This window comes from Sapajus apella, unplaced genomic scaffold (genome assembly GCF_009761245.1).
Source record: "Sapajus apella isolate SASKATOON/1434 unplaced genomic scaffold, GSC_monkey_1.0 scaffold930, whole genome shotgun sequence".
Taxonomy (NCBI): domain Eukaryota; kingdom Metazoa; phylum Chordata; class Mammalia; order Primates; family Cebidae; genus Sapajus; species Sapajus apella.
The window spans coordinates 3,499-19,316 of NW_022437856.1; the positions used below are offsets into that span (position 1 = coordinate 3,499).

General features: G+C 46.4%; 1 protein-coding gene across 1 annotated transcript; it reads left to right on the plus strand.

Annotated features, from left to right (window-relative positions):
• Nucleotides 1-2,791: 2,791 nt before the first annotated feature.
• LOC116546468 (uncharacterized protein C11orf95-like) lies at nucleotides 2,792-4,872 on the plus strand. The gene is given in 2 exon segments (XM_032272720.1): nucleotides 2,792-3,463; nucleotides 3,465-4,872. Coding segments are annotated over 2 exon segments (2,001 nt in total). The 3' UTR covers nucleotides 4,794-4,872.
• The last annotated feature ends 10,946 nt before the right edge of the window (nucleotides 4,873-15,818 follow it).

The following is a 15,818-nucleotide window of genomic DNA, read 5'->3' on the forward strand; positions in this document are numbered from 1 at the left end:
TTCAATATAAGATAAGGAAAATAGCTTCATCGTCTAATAAGCAGATCATTATTTCTTTCATCTACTTAAATGCTATAAATTATCTTTTTTCATTAGTTGGTATGTCGTATGGCAATTTGCTGGTTTTAGAACCTTCCTTTTGCTTTCATTCTCAGTGCTGCCTGAGTTGTTTGGTTGGTTGGTTTTATTTGTTGCAAAGCAATTAGAGTCAAGGCAATGAAAACATTGCCTAAAAGCAGAATTTGTCAAGAGCAGAAAATCAAATACCGCATATTCTCACTCATAGGTGGGTGTTGAACAATGAGAACACATGGACACAGGGAGGGGAGCACTACAGACTGGGGTCTGTTGGAGGGAAATATGGGAGGGACAGCAGGGGGTGGGGAGTTGGGGAGAGAGAGCATGGGGAGAAATGCCAGATATAGGGATGGGGAGGAAGGCAGCAAATCACACTGCCACGTGTGTACCTATGCAACAATCTTGCATGTTCTTCACATGTACCCCGAAACCTAAAATGCAATAAAATAAATTTTAAAAAATTGTTTTGAACCATTTTCTTTATTAACACATATATCACCACATAAAAAGACGCAAAATTAGTTGGGTTTTTACACTGGCTGGAGGTAGTCCTGAATTCTGTAAAATGGCTGGTTCTATAAGCTACAGAATGATAGCCTTATGTGCAACAGAGCAACTGAAATCTGAAAACGAACTATTCGGTAGTCAACCCCTTCCCCATCCCAGGCTTCTTATATGGAGCTGCGCTGACATCTAGTGGCCAAAGATTAGGGAAGCTATTCTTTATTCATAACGCATACAGGATTTCTAATTCAGAAGCATATCGAAAATCTCACATAGCAAATGAAATTGTAGGTGAATACAGTGCTTCAAAGTTTGCAATTCACTATTACATAAATTGTTGGTTTATGAACTGGAATGCAATTTCCTTCCTACATTACTTATTTTAAAATATTTATCGTAATGAATTTACACCAAAGCCATGGTTTATTCTGAGTATGTGAATACAACACAGGATTTGATTCTTTGTATTTTACTTCCGTAAGAGTAACAGCAATTAGATATCAATGATTAAATCAACTTTGCATGTTAAATGACAGTCTAAGTAAATAATACTTTATGTTATCTCAAATTAAAGTGAAACAATTGACATACAAGTCAATTCTCTGTACCTTTTTGCTGAGTTAATGGGATTTTTTTTTTTTTCTAAGTTGAAGAAATACTTAATGCTGTTAAGGGAAGAAATGGAAGATCCGAAGTCAATTTTTAAAACAAAATAACTAAAAATGAATGGCTTAGAGTCGTTTTCAGTAGATTTTTTTTAAATCACAAAGGTCTTTTCTCTAGTAAATTTTCCGTGGTTTAAGCTAAAATAAAAACTTCATGGAAACCACAATATACAAATGATCAGAAATAATTTTTAACACTTATTCTAATGAAACTTTTAAGTCTAAGAAACACCAAAATAACAGCCCAAGACAAAGACTGATGCATCCATGGTTTACTAAAGCTATAATCATAGAAGCAGGAGTGGGGACAGGAAGGGGCAGGAGATACATGAATGGATACAGAAGGAGGGGCAGCCAACACAACGATGCAGTCTGGAACTGGACACTCCTGGATGCAGCTGGTTTCTGGATCCACAGGACCTTCTGAGAAAACTTATGGACTGTACTGTATCTCCAAATTCCTCCCTGGAAGGGTGCAAGGGTGGAGCATTTCCTGTTCATTTTTATGCCATATTTGTCAAGGTCTGCCCTATGGGTCATAAACTCTCCCATACATGCAGGCTGTCCAAGAATCCAAGGCTGCTGGTGTCAGAGAAGCTTTATATGGACTGAGGCAAGCACTTCCAGTTGTACCTACACAAAACAGATCAAAATCTGTGCATGGGCCGGGCACAATGTCTCATGCCTATGAGTCCAGCACTTTGGGAGGTAGAGGCGGGCAGATAAACTGAGATGCAGAGTTCGAGACCAGCCTGGCCAACATGGTGAAACCCCATCTCTACTAAAAATACAAACATTAGCTGGGCATGGTGGTGTATGCCTGTAATCTCAGCTGCTTAGGAAACTGAGGCAGGAGAATTGCTTGAACTCAGGAGGCAGAGGTTGCAGTGAGCTGAGATCACACTGCTGCACTCCAGCCTGGACAACAAAGGGAGACTCTGTCTCAAAAAAAAAGAAAAGGTGACCGCTCCGGGGCCGCACCGAGCTCGCGACAGGAGGCAGCCCCGGGCAAGGACCCCGGCCTCCCCCGCGGGCTGTCCCGGCGCTGAGATGCCCCGAGGGGGCAGTGGCCGCGAGCCGAGCCCGGGTGGAAGCGCGTCGCAGCGGACGCGGGCGCCCCTCGCCACCTCGGTGACCCTTCGGGAGCCGGGACCGGAGCCCCGGAGGCGGCGGTGCGGGCCCGCGGGGGCGGCGAGGTCCGTGCTCCTAGCGTCCGGAGCGGGCGCCGGCTGCTGAGCCTCGGCTGGGCTAGTGGCCTCCCGCCTTTCCCCTCAGCCCCCCGCGAGCTGCCAGGAGGAAATAGCGCGCGGCCCCTTTAAATTTACCCAGGAGCCCTTAAAGGAGCCCCAGGGGCCCCAGACAGGAATCCCCAACCCGGTCCAGCCCGCGCCGCCGAGCGAGCAGCCTGCAGTCCGTGCGGCCGGCCGCCCCGAGCATGCGCCCCGCGCCCCGGGGCCCCGTGCACCGAGCGCTCCGCGCAGGCTGCCGCCGGCCCCGCAGCCCCGCACCCCGCCGCCCCGGGGCCCCGCTCCTCAGCGCAGCGCATGGAGCCCGGCGGGGACCACCGGAGCCGGAGCAGCGGCGGAAGGGGCTGCCCCGGGCCAGCAGTGGCCTCGGCACGGGGCCGACGGCTGCCGCCCGCCGGATCGAGCGGCGGCGCGGAGCCAGAGGAGGACGAAGGCGGGCAAGATCTTCAGCTGGAAGGGGGTGCCTTGGGGTCCTGGGGGAGTGCCCCCCTGCCCTCCTCCAGGGCCAGGGGACCAGCATCTTCAGGCAGGAAGTATTCAGACCACTGTGAGGCCCGGGCCTCGAGGCCTGGCAAGAGCCGCATCTCTGGCCGTGACCACCTGGGCTACTACCACGACCACTGGCGGCTGGAGTACCTGATGGACTTCAACCCTGCCCGGCACGGCATGGTGTGCTGCAGCTCCCTGGCCACGCTCAAGCTCAGCACCATCAAGCGCCACATCCGCCAGAAGCACCCCTACTCCTTGCACTGGAGTCCCCGGGAGAAGGAAGTCATCAGCAACAGCTGGGATGCGCACCTGGGGCTGGGGGCCTGCGGAGAGGCCGAGGGCCTGGGGGTCCAGGGGGCTGAGGAGGAGGAGGAGGAGGAGGAGGAAGAAGAGGAGGAGGAGGGGGCCGGTGTCCCAGCTTGCCCGCCCAAGGGCCCAGGCAAAGCCCCAGCTGGTGGGGGCTGCCGGCGCCAGCGGCGAGGGGGGGCCAGTGGCACCCCGGGCTCGGCGTCTGCGCCTCTCAGCCTCCCGGAGGGCCGGGGGCAACAGGGGGCTGGGGGCCCGGCGCCTGGAGAGGAGGCTGAAGGAGTCCCTGCAGAACTGGTTCCGGGCCGAGTGTCTCATGGACTACGACCCGCGGGGGAACCGGCTGGTGTGCATGGCCTGTGGCCGGGCACTGCCCAGCCTGCACCTGGACGACATCCGTGCCCACGTGCTGGAGGTGCACCCCGGCTCCCTGGGGCTCAGCGGCCCCCAGCGCAGTGCCCTGCTGCAGGCCTGGGGGGGCCAGCCCGAGGCGCTGTCTGACCTCACCCAATCCCCACCAGGCGATGACCTCGCCCCCCAGGACCTGAACAGAAAGAGCCGAGACTCGGCCTCCGCTGCTGGAGCCCCCTCCTCTCAGGATCTCAGCCCCCCAGACGTAAAGGAAGAGGCTGGCTGGGTCCATGAGAGGCCCGGGCCCGCAGAGGCGGAGGAGCTGGAGGAGGTCGAGGGCGAGAGGGCGGGGGTCCCGGGCCGGTTGCTGCGAGGCCGCACCCACCGCCGCCACCCCCAGGAGCGCTGGCGGCTGGAGTACCTCATGGAGCTGGACGGCGGCCGGCGCGGCCTGGTGTGCGGAGGCTCGTTGGCCTCGCTCAAGATGAGCACCATCGAGCGCCACATCCGCCGGCGCCACCCGGGCTCCACGCGCCTCGGCGGGCCCCTCCAGGCCCTCATCGCCCGGGAGTGGAGCGAGAAGGCCGCCCACCTGCTGGCCCTGGGGCTACCCCGCCCCGAGTCTCCCCCTGGCCCCGCCGCCCCCCGCACGGCCGCAGCCTCCGAGGAGGGGGGAGGGGACGAGGAGGAGGAGCCAGAGGAGGAGGCGTGGGGTGACGTCCCGCCGTCCCCTGGGGCTCCGCTGGAGCGGCCCGCTGAGGAAGAGGAGGACGAAGAGGACGGCCAGGAGCCCGGGGAACTCGCCTTGCCGCCGCCGCCTCCCCCACCGCCCCGCAGCCGGGAGCAGCGGCGGAACTGCCAGCCGCGCTGGCGGGGCGAGTACCTGATGGACTACGACGGCAGCCGGCGCGGCCTGATGTGCATGGTGTGCGGGGGCGCGTTGGCCACTCTCAAGATGAGCACCATCAAGCGCCACATCCTGCAGGTGCACCCCTTCTCCATGGACTTCACGCCCGAGGAGCGCCAGACCATCCTGGAGGCCTACGAGGAGGCGGCGCTGCGCTGCTACGGCCACAAGGGCTTCGCGCCGCCCGCCCCGGCGCCGCGTGACGGCGGCGCGGACCTCAAGTCTGGCGCCGTGTGTCGGGCGTAGCGGCCTCGTGGGTCTCCGGGTCGGGTCGGCCCCGCTCCGCCCTGCCCTGGCTCTCCTGGCCCCCCTTGCTGGGAGACCCTCGCGCTGGGTGCCAGCGCTCCCTGCGGCCGCGCCCCCCGCTGGCCGGGCCGGGCGGAGATGGGGCATCTAGTGGGGCCGCTGGCGTCCGCGCGGTGCCACTTGGGTTCCCGAGCCAGTCGGTGCGCTGCGGGAAGTGCACTTTCCCCTCGGCCTCGAGCCCTGCCTTCCCCGTGCAGGGCCCACGTTTTCCGCGAATCCAAAGCGGCCTCCAAGTGTTAGCGCCAAGCGCTTCGGCCGCACCCCGCGAGGCAATCCTCCGCAGGCCGGGACTGAGGGCGCCATCAGTCAGTATTAGGGCCGGAGGGGGACCTCGCGGAGGGCAGGAAGGATGTTCCGGCTCTGGCCCTGGTCCTGGCAGGGGGCCCAGTTCTCTGCAGCCTTGCACGCCGGCAGGCACGGTTCCCGGCTCGGGGGCTGCTGGCTGCCCTTCCCTAGTTGGGATTCTCGGCTTCACGGGGGCCCTGGCTGCAGACTGGGGCTTCCAGCCGGAGGCGGGGCCGCGGGGCTCGAGAGCCTTCCCAGGCTGGGAGGGTCTGTTGGACCGAGGGCGGGGCGATGCGCCCGGGGCCTGGGCCGGACCAGCTGCGCCAACCTCCGGAGCAAGCTCAGTAGGAACCTCGCGGCCCCACCTTCCTCCCGGGTCGCTGCCGCGCCCGCCCAGGCAGATCTTGTAAAGGGATTAGCACTTTTTTCCTTTGCTCCTCTTGCCCCGAGGGCCCTGTTTATCCCTAAACTCAGAGTCGGGCGCCACCAGGTCCGAGGGAGCCCGGGGCACAGGAGGTCCCGGCAGTCAGCCTTCTCTTCCCGCCCCGTCCCCATCCCCTTTTGTACGCGGTGGATGCGGCGCCAGTTCTCAGCCCGCAAGGCCTGGGGCCGGGCCTCGGCTTCATTTTCCTGCAGCAGCGCCAGGCCCTATGGGGCAGGGAAGGGGCCCCGCGATCTCCCAGGCAGGTCCGAGAGGGATGTGTAGATTCATTCTCCTGTGGAGAACCGGTGGCCCCGAGATCAGGCCCTTTTTTGCTCTTTGTATTTTATTTTGAAACTGTAATGCTTTTATATGAAAAGGGGAGGGGCAGGGACAGAGCTGACCCAGTCACCCTTATGTGCAAATGTCTTATTTATTATGCGTGTATCAGAGATAAGCTGTGAGGTGGTGAAGGGAGGACCTGAAGGAGGAAGGAGTAGCGAGGGCAGAGGCCGGGACGGGAGGACCCCAGCTAGCTGTGCTGATGTTACTCCCTGGGAGAATCTGGGCCCTGATGTCTGCTCTTCACAAAGCCAGGCTTCTGCAGGGATAGTTCCCTGGGTCCTAAAGTCGGAGTGGAGAGGCCAGTGGGTGGGACTTGAGGGTTGGGTATGGAGGAAGAGTTCCTGGCAGTGGGGGCCAGCCCCTGCCTCGGGGTGGGAAAGCAGAGGGCAGAGTAGGCCCCTCCTCCCTGACCCGCAGGCCAGAGCCCCAAGGTTCAAGTGCCTCAGGCCCAGTCCCCTTGACTCTTCCTGTTTGGAAGTTGGATTTTATACCACGGATTTTATAGCATTTTTATATAATTAAAGATTGTCAGAATTGGGAAGGACCCTGGAGATCACTAGTACCACTGCCCTCCCTTTCACAGATAGGTAGATCAGAGCCCAGGAACAGAGATTATGACACAGCCAGGTAGGGGCAGGACAGAACTGGAATGAAAATCCTAGGTCCCGACCTCCAGTGTTCTTTGCAGGATACCACGCTGCTTCCCAATTCGCTGGTCAATGATTAAAATTTGTCACGCCTGCTGAAGGATTGACGTTTTGGGCACTGTAGGCCACCACAGTGGAGCTCTGACTCCGGAAGGTGGCAAAGCCCTGTACACTACATTGGGATGAGCACGCTGAGCCCTGCAGGGCCTCAGCTGGAAGGCGCCGTCAGCTGGGCCTTCCCCTCCCCAGTAGAACTCTACAGGAGGGGCGGCTGCTGCGGGGCCTAAGATCTCCTCGGCAGGGGACTTTGTGTTCTTTGTTGTGGAAGCCACCAGGGATTCAGGAAGATTCTGAATGGGTTGTCAGTTGACTGAAAAGTGAGTTCCCAGTTTGAACCTCCAGGGTTTTTGAAACAGTATTAAAAACTTCAGAACGGAGATTATGGATGGCACCAGGCTGTGCACTGCCATTTACTTTTCTTCATGCATGTTTTTGGATCCAGAGTGAGTATTACACCATTTTTTTTTTTTTTACTCTGCCTGCTCAAAGACAGTAGGTAAATTGGGGCAACCAATTTATAATCATTCAAGCTCACTTGCAAAGTTCAGATGAGCCAGGGCAGAAGGGTTAGGACAGGTTTTCCTCCTCCATAGGCAGGGAGAGGACTCAGGAGGACAGTGGGTATCTTTACTGAGACAGCTCCAAACACACAGGCCAGTGATTCTCCAAGTGTGTCCCTGAGACCAGCAGCATCACCTTAGGAATCTGCTAGAAATATTCTTGGGCCCTACCCCAGGATTTCTGAATCAGAAACTTGGTTGGGGCTCAGCTGTGTTTTGATGAGCCCTCCATTGATCTTGATGCAGCCTCAGTGCTGGGCACCAGGGATGGGGAAGGGCTGCTGGAGCGATTCCTGCTTCCATGGAGGTTGCGGCCTCACAGGTTAGAGGTTGGGAGGTGACTTGGTCCTCTTGCCTAGGTATGCCTCCTTGCCTTGAGATTCTGACGTGAACAGGTGAAGTTTTTTCATTATTTTTTCTTTTTGTTAATGGTATGCTTGCTATTATGGCCAATATGTAAATGTTACTCTGAATACATATTTATATACCAAAAAAAAAAAAAAAGAAAAATCTGTTCATACCTGTTCCCTGCAGCAATGGCCGAAATGAAAGGTGTGGCCAAATGGATCTGCAGTACTACACAAGAAACATTCAGTACGTGCACATACAATTGTACTATCTGTGTTACATTAATAGCAAAATAGGTCATACCATGTTTATTGATATGGATTTTTTATGTTTGATAAACATGACCAAGTATGTTGATTAAATAATATAATTATTCACTCTGGCCAACGCACAGCAGAAGTCAAAATTCCAAAGGGATCTTGAGGCAGCAGTAAAATCCATTCGTCTTGATCAGTAATTATTTTAGTGGTGTTAGCCTAAATAGTGCTCACAGTATGAATTGTTATGTGGAAATATTTTAATCTTGTGAAAAGGCAACATTTAAAATCAATTGTCTAGATATGAAATCCTGATACAATGGGAATAACTTGGCTCCTGAGAAGAAAATCTGTTAAGCTTTCATAGAAGCCCCAAGAGCAGATGTTTTACAGAAAGAAGAGAAACAGAAAAGAAAATGAGTGGGAAATGGAAGAAAACTAAAATCCTACCTCACATCATGTAAAAATTTCCAAAAGTTAAATTTAGATTTTGTCTGTCAAAGGGAAGTTGGAAGTTCTACTTTTAATTTTGTACGTCCTTGTAGTACTCAAACTGATCACTTTGTCATCGTCAAATAGTAAAGCTTTTGTGGATCCTTCATGACTGCTATCAAATCCAATCCCGATGAGTCAAAGACTTAAATGTGAGAAATAAAATCATTATCTCTCTTGAAGACAACATAGGTGAATTTTAAAATAATCTTTAGGATACGAAAGCCTTTTTTACAGCCAGAAATACTAAAAGATGAGTATATTTTTACTCAAATGGTAAAACTTTATATAGTACAAAGAAATGCCCAACAAGAAAAGCCAAAATACTTGTAGCATGCAGGACAGAGAAGTAGTTAATATCTGTATTTTTAAAAAGCTCACTATCAAATCATTAAATAAATGATGGAACATCACAACAGAGTAGATCAAGGAACTTGAATCTACAAATGAAGAAAGAAAAATAAAATATTAAATAACATTAAAATATACCAATAGCTAACATTTACTGAGAATGAGTTTACCAGGAAATGTTGTAAGAGCTTTATGCATATTAATTAAATTAATTGTACCAATTCTATGAGGTCAATATTATTATCACTTTGCAGATGACTAATAAGAGACATAGAGAGATTAAATAATTAGCACAAGGTCGAAAAGCTGGTAACTGATAAAGCCAGAATATAAACTCAAATGGTCACACTGCACAGCTCGGGCTCCTAATCAAATGAATACATTCATTATTAATCCAAAACTCAAATGCAAACAATAATTTACTACTTTCCATGTAGCCAATTGATAAAGATCTTAAAGATCAGTGCTATGTGGAAACTCATAAATTGTTAATAAGAGTGTCAATTGATACAATCTTTTTGGAGGTCAGTATGATGATACGCATCAATATTAAATGCCTTTTTTTTTTTTTTTTTGAGACAGAATCGTGTTCTGTCACCAAGGCTGGAGTGCTGCGCACTATCTCAGCTCACTGCAACCTCCACCTCCCTGGTTCAAGCAATTCTCTTGTCTCAGCCTCCCAAGTAGCTGGGATTACAGGCATCCGACACCATGCCCAGGTAGCTTTTGTATTTTTAGTAGAGACGAGGTTTCTCTATGTTGGTCAGGCTGATCTCGAACTCCTGCCCTCAGGCAATCTGCTCACCTCGGCCTCCCAAAGTGCTGGGATTACAAGTGTGAGCCACCATGCCCGGCCTAAATGCCTTCTTTTTAACCCAGACATCCTTCCTTCAATAGATCCCAAGTAGATCCCAAGGAGATAAAGAATCAAACATACAAAAATATAGGAACAAAAATGTCCTTCAAAGCATGATTAATAATAGGAGTGGGAAAGAAATGAAAATAAGCATGGTGTTCATCAGTGAAATAGTGGTTAAATAAATTAAAGTATGTCTATACCATGAACAAATAGATAGGCTTTAAAATGGTTGATATATTTACAAGCCATATATCTCATAAGAGATTAATCTGCAAAATATACAAGGAACTCCTACAACTCAATAGTAAAAACTCAAAACCCAACTTAAAAGTGGGCTAAGGACTTAAAGAAATTTCTCCAAAGAAGATATACAGATGACCAACAGGCATATGAAAAAAATGCTCAACATCACTAGTCATCAGGGAAATGCAAATCCAAATCACAATGAAACATCATCTCATACCTGTCAGGATGGCTTTTTGTTTTTTTGTTTTTAAGAAAGTATTCACAAAGATATGGGGAGACATAAAACCTACCACACTATTGGTGGGCATACAGATGGTGGGACCACTATAGAAAATAGCAGAGGATCCTCAAAATAAATAAATAAATAAAACTACCATATGAACCAGCAATACAATTTCTAAGTATTCATAGAGAAATGGAAATCAGGATCTTGATGACGTTGGCACTCCTATGTTCACTGCAGCACCGTTCACAATAGCCGAGATGTGGAAACAACCTAAATGCCCACTGACAGGTGAGTGTATAAAGCAAATGTGTAATGTATAAGCAGAGCAATACTATCCAGCCTATTAAAAAAGAAAGAAATTCTGCAATACATGACAACATGGATGAACTTTGAAGACATTGTGCTAAATTGCATAAACCAGACACAGAAAGACAACTACCGCATGATTCTACCTGCATGAGGTATCTGAAATTCAGAGAATCAAAGAGTGCAATAGTGTTTGCCAAGGACTGAAGAAGGGGGATACTGGAAATACTAATCAAGGGACATAAAGTTTCAGTCAAGCACAATGCATAAGCTCTAGAGAGATGCTGTACAACATTGTACCCATCATCAACAATTATGCATTACACTTAAAAATGTGTCCAAGAGGTAGACCTCGTGTTAAATATTCTTAGGTGTTCATTGACATAGAGAGGTCTGAAGATCACTGAGGATAAATAATAATTATAAAGAGAATATGTACAATGCTTCTAAACTGTTTGCTGCCATAATCATAAGAAATTTTACACAGTCCACAGTAGATAGGCATCATAGTCCCAGTTGAAAATCATTTATATATAGTATGAGGATAAACACACATAAAGATATTATATACATTACATACACTTACATATATAATTATGTATATTTAAGTTTGCAAAAAATATACACCTGAATGGATCTTCACAAAAACTTTTGCAATCAACATTTGCCTGAATAATAGTATTGAGAGCTATTGTTGTTTTCCTTTTCATATTTTCTATCTTCCTTCCATTTTCAATACAATTGTATATTACCATCAAATCTGAAAACAGATTATAACTATTTCTCATCTGAAAAATTAATGCTTTGATATGCTATTCCTAAGTTGAGCAAGACAGTTTTTCTCTGTTCCCCACAGATTGTCTAAGTTTGTAAACACCTTATGACCAGATTTCTCTTATTTCATCTGCTAGCTGACTGCCACATGTGTAGACTTTCAAACAGGGACCAATATATGTAAACTGAATGCTTCCTTTATAAATCACATCCTTAAATATTAAGCCTAAATAGTGAACATATGGAAGGAAGAAATGCTGACCTTCTTTGTGACTTTCTAATAGCCAACTTCCTCCTTCCATCAGAGGGAACTCCTCACATTCCTTAAGGCTTTAACACATCCCTGTTCCCTGGGGGAGAAGCAGAGCACGCCAAACTTCAGGAGCCGATGCCTCCCTTATACATTAAGAAGTCAATAACTCACTTATAGTGGGATTAGATCATTGATTCCAACATGATCTTAAAAAGAGTGTTTAATGGCAGCTCTCTCCCTGTTAAATCTCTTAGTATAGTACATTCTTAGGACATATCTTCCCAAGAGAGCAGCAGGATAGATTCAAGTTTAAAAAGCTAAATCAACCCGTTCTGGTCAGTAGCTCCGCAAAGTGGGTACTGATAAAAAGCCTATGCTGCAAAATGGGAAATCCTGTAGCCTGAGCCACCCACCCACTTCTACAGGACCTCGTAGATGCTACTGAGTTCCCGATGTGGGACTAGGAATCAGGAATCATGTACCATACAAAAACAGATCATACCACAGTAAACTCAAAACCCAGACCAGAAAAGAAGATTGTTCTTAAAGGTCATAATTTTTTTATTTTGTGGAAATACATATATCACACACACACACACAAAAATAAAAATGGTAAGTACTTTTAGAAGCAAAATACTCCTAAAATTAAGGATAGCTCTCCTTTATAGGAAGTGATGCATAATTCAATAATTTCAATAAGAATACAAATGCTAATAATATTAGGAAACACTTGTCCTCATTTACACAAAGGTTGTTGCAATAAAGTAACCATTTGTGGCCCAGTGTGATGGTTCACGCCTGTAATCCCAGCACTTTGGGAGGCCAAGGAGGGCGGATCACAAGGTCAGGAGATTGAGACCATCCTGGCCAACATGGTGAAACCCTGTCTCTACTAAAAATACAAAAAATTAGCTGGACATTGTGGTGCATGCCTGTAAGCCCAGCTACTTGGGAGGCTGAGGCAGGAGAATCGCTTGAACCTGGGAGGTGGAGGTTGTAGTGAGCCAAGATCGCGCCACTGCACTCCAGCTTGGTGACAGAGCGAGACTCCGTCTCAAAAATGAAATAAAATTTAAAAATAAACTGTTTGTTAAACAGTCTTTATACACATAAAAAAAAAATTCATCTTAAATGATCTAGAAGGATGTATTACTGAAGAGATCTAACTCTAAATCCAGGTCAGAATTTAGGGTACAATTTCAGGATGTACAACTATTCTGGGTAGTAGGCATTATTAGCAGCAATTTTAAAGATAATGAAACTGAGATCAACAAATGTAAGTTGACTTGCTCAAAATCAATTAGCAGGTAAATGGAAGGACTGGAATTAGTACCTAGGTCTTGATTTTAAGTCTAATATTCTTTTTGCTCCATCATGTTTCCTGCTAGATATTACAAAGAAAAATTTATTTCTCAGTGGCAGAGAAAGATTGAGTTGTTTAATTTTAAAAGATTTAAGAATACAACTTACAATTTCTTCAAAAGAGAAATAATATTACCAGGATGGAAAATTACTAATTAAACAAGAAGTTGTTGATGCCTTTGGGGGTGTCTAATTATGAAAATAGGCTAGGCAAGGTGGCTCACATCTGTAATCCCAGCACTTTGCGAGGCCAAGCTGTGTAGAACACCTGAGGTCAGAAGTTCAAGACCAGCTTGACCAACATGGTCTACTAAAAATACAAAAAAAATGAGCCAGGTGTGTGGTGGGTGCCTGTATTCCAGCTACTTGGGAGGTTGAAGCAGGGGAATCGCTTGAACTTGGGAGGCGGAGATTGCAGTGAGCTGAGATCTCAACATTGCAGTCCAGCCTGGACAACAGAGCAAGACAAACAAACAAAACAAACAAACAATAAAAATGTCCCAAGACCCAAGCTCAGAAGTGTCACAGTTAACTTCTCACATATCTTTGGTAAGATTTTAGACATAGACACTCCTAACTCTGAGGAAGACTGGAATATGTATTCTTTAATTTACCTTAGCTACAGTTCTATTATTAAGGAAAGGGAGAACAAATTTGGGTGGGCAATCAATAGTCTTTATCAACTAGCAGCTTGCTGTCTTCATTTTTATTCACGTGTCCATGATTGTGCCCCATCCCCAGCCCTAAAAAGCTAGAAATTTGGAAAGGAATATATTTCACATAGGTATGTATAAGATTCCGACAGCATTTGTGTAATTTTAGTTAGTATGCAGAATCCAGTACAAAATGGAAGTGCAGTTTTTTCTCAATAAATTGCTTTGTTGTCCTTTAAGTCAGAAGAATGATAGTAAGGCATCGGAGTGACAAGTCTGAATCAATGCCTGGAACAGTAAGACACACCCTCACATAACAGAACCCAAACTTGGACACCAAATACATTGCTACATTGGATATTATAAATCTCTTTAGTATTTTTTACATATATATGAAAATCAGGAAACACTAATTAAAAGCACAGATTATCTTGATAACAGGACATTCATTCTATCAGGGAAGATCCAATTCAAACAATCCCAAATTACACAGAATACCTGTTTTTAAAAGTAGTGGCTATATCTGGTATATAACTGCTTTACTAAGTTCAACCATTAGAGTGTTGATTTTATTAAGTTCACTCAAATAAACTACCTTCACAGTCTATCCTAGAGACTAAAATAAAGTCTGTACAGACCTTTTAAGCAGAATCTTTTCATGGTGTTGTGTTAAAGGCCAACAAATTAGAATTAATCTTCAGTTTCATGTGCCTGAATCTATAAAAATACTTATTGCCTTGACTATTTTAAATGCCTTGACATAACTTTCTTAAAATGGCATTTATTAGTTAGTGAAATAATTTTAAATTGTTGCTTAATATTAAAGAGTGTTGCCTTTCAAACCAACTAATTTGGTGTCATGTAAATGTAATTTTAAAATTGTCTCCAACATTTTAACAGAGTCTACTGCATAGCTGTATTCTGCTATAATTTACTTTTTAACAAAATCATTCTAAGTAACATGATTAAAGAATTTTGAGATTATGTTAAAAAAGAGGGGGACTTGAAGAAACAGAGATTGTAATAATTAAACTTCTGGCACACTTGGACAAAGATTGGTTAGAGTGAAGGTTTCCCAGCCTATGTTTTCCAGAGAAAAACAAAAGTATGATAGGAAAAGAATGTTCATCTTGATCCACGAGCAAAATGTAAAGTAAAAAAAGAAATGTAAATACTATTCTTAGAAGAAAAGTCATTGAAATATCTTAATGTAATACTAAGAGGCTGCTCCAGCTAGTGTATTTGAATGGGAGATCAAAAAAAAAATTGAGTAAGTTTTACATTTCTAAAGTGTTTTCCACACACAAACTGGATCTGTTTGGTGAATTACATGTACCTCTATCCACAGAAAAAGATAATCAGGGCAGCAGCAAAGCAGGCTCAACATGCACTGTGCCAGCAAAATCCTTGATCTTAAATTTAAAGAGAGAGAAAACAGACTCAAAGATGGTTGTTAAGGAATTCTGGCAGACTCTTCAGAGAAAGTTAATAGGTATAGCAAATGACCCAGGGCACTGGTAGGAACAAATTATATAAATAAACTTAAGAAGAAGTTATACAAAAAAGGTGGACCCAAACAAATGTGAACCTGTAAGTTACGAAAGCAAACTCAGAGGATGGCATGGCCCATTAGAAGTTGTTTGACCTACTGCACTGGTATTCTTTTGTCAGTTATAGGAGTGTCCTCTTAAGCTGCCACTTTTACAAATGTAAGCAAAATCATTTTATAAAGAGATATTTTGTCTTATTAAACACTGTCCCATGTATATCATCCAGATTTTTCTCTTAACTTGAAGGAAATGTGAATGAATATTGGAGCAGAAGGTTTACATTAGAGTTTTTAATGTTAAACTGTTATATGAGCCCTTTAAATTTATGGAAAGGCAAAAAATTGCCTGGCAGGAGTATCTGCAAAAGCAATATACATGAGGGAAAAAAATCACACTACGAAAATAGAGAGTACACAAAGAATATCTGAAATAGCCAAGGCTGGAAATTGACTTACAAAGTCTAGCATGAGCCAAGATGATCTCATTTTATGTGGCGCCATCTTTAAGGACAAGATTACAGCTCTAAACTCTATCTTTTAGACTTTCATTATTTTGGTTAATTCTAAGAGGAGGCATTTCAGACTTCTTCATCTCCTGATTAAAGGAATATAAAGACTAATTGAGGTTCAAGCGATTCTCCTGCCTCAGCCTCCTGAATAGCTGGAACTACAGGTGTGGGCCACCATACCCAGCTAATTTTTATATGTTTGGTAGAGATGGGGTTTCATGGTGTTGGCCAGGATGGTCTCGATCTATTGACCTCGTGATCCGCTGGCTTCTGCCTTCCAAAGTGCTGGGATTATGGGGGTGAGCCACCACACCTGGCCTGGTTAGGTATTTCTTGGGCCTGGAGGGGCTGTGAAAAGATTACTTGGACACCCTGAGTGCTGTGAACCACGAAATCTAAGAATCTTTGGATTAGCATTTATTTTTATTTAAATCATTATTACCATAGGCTCTTAAATCACTT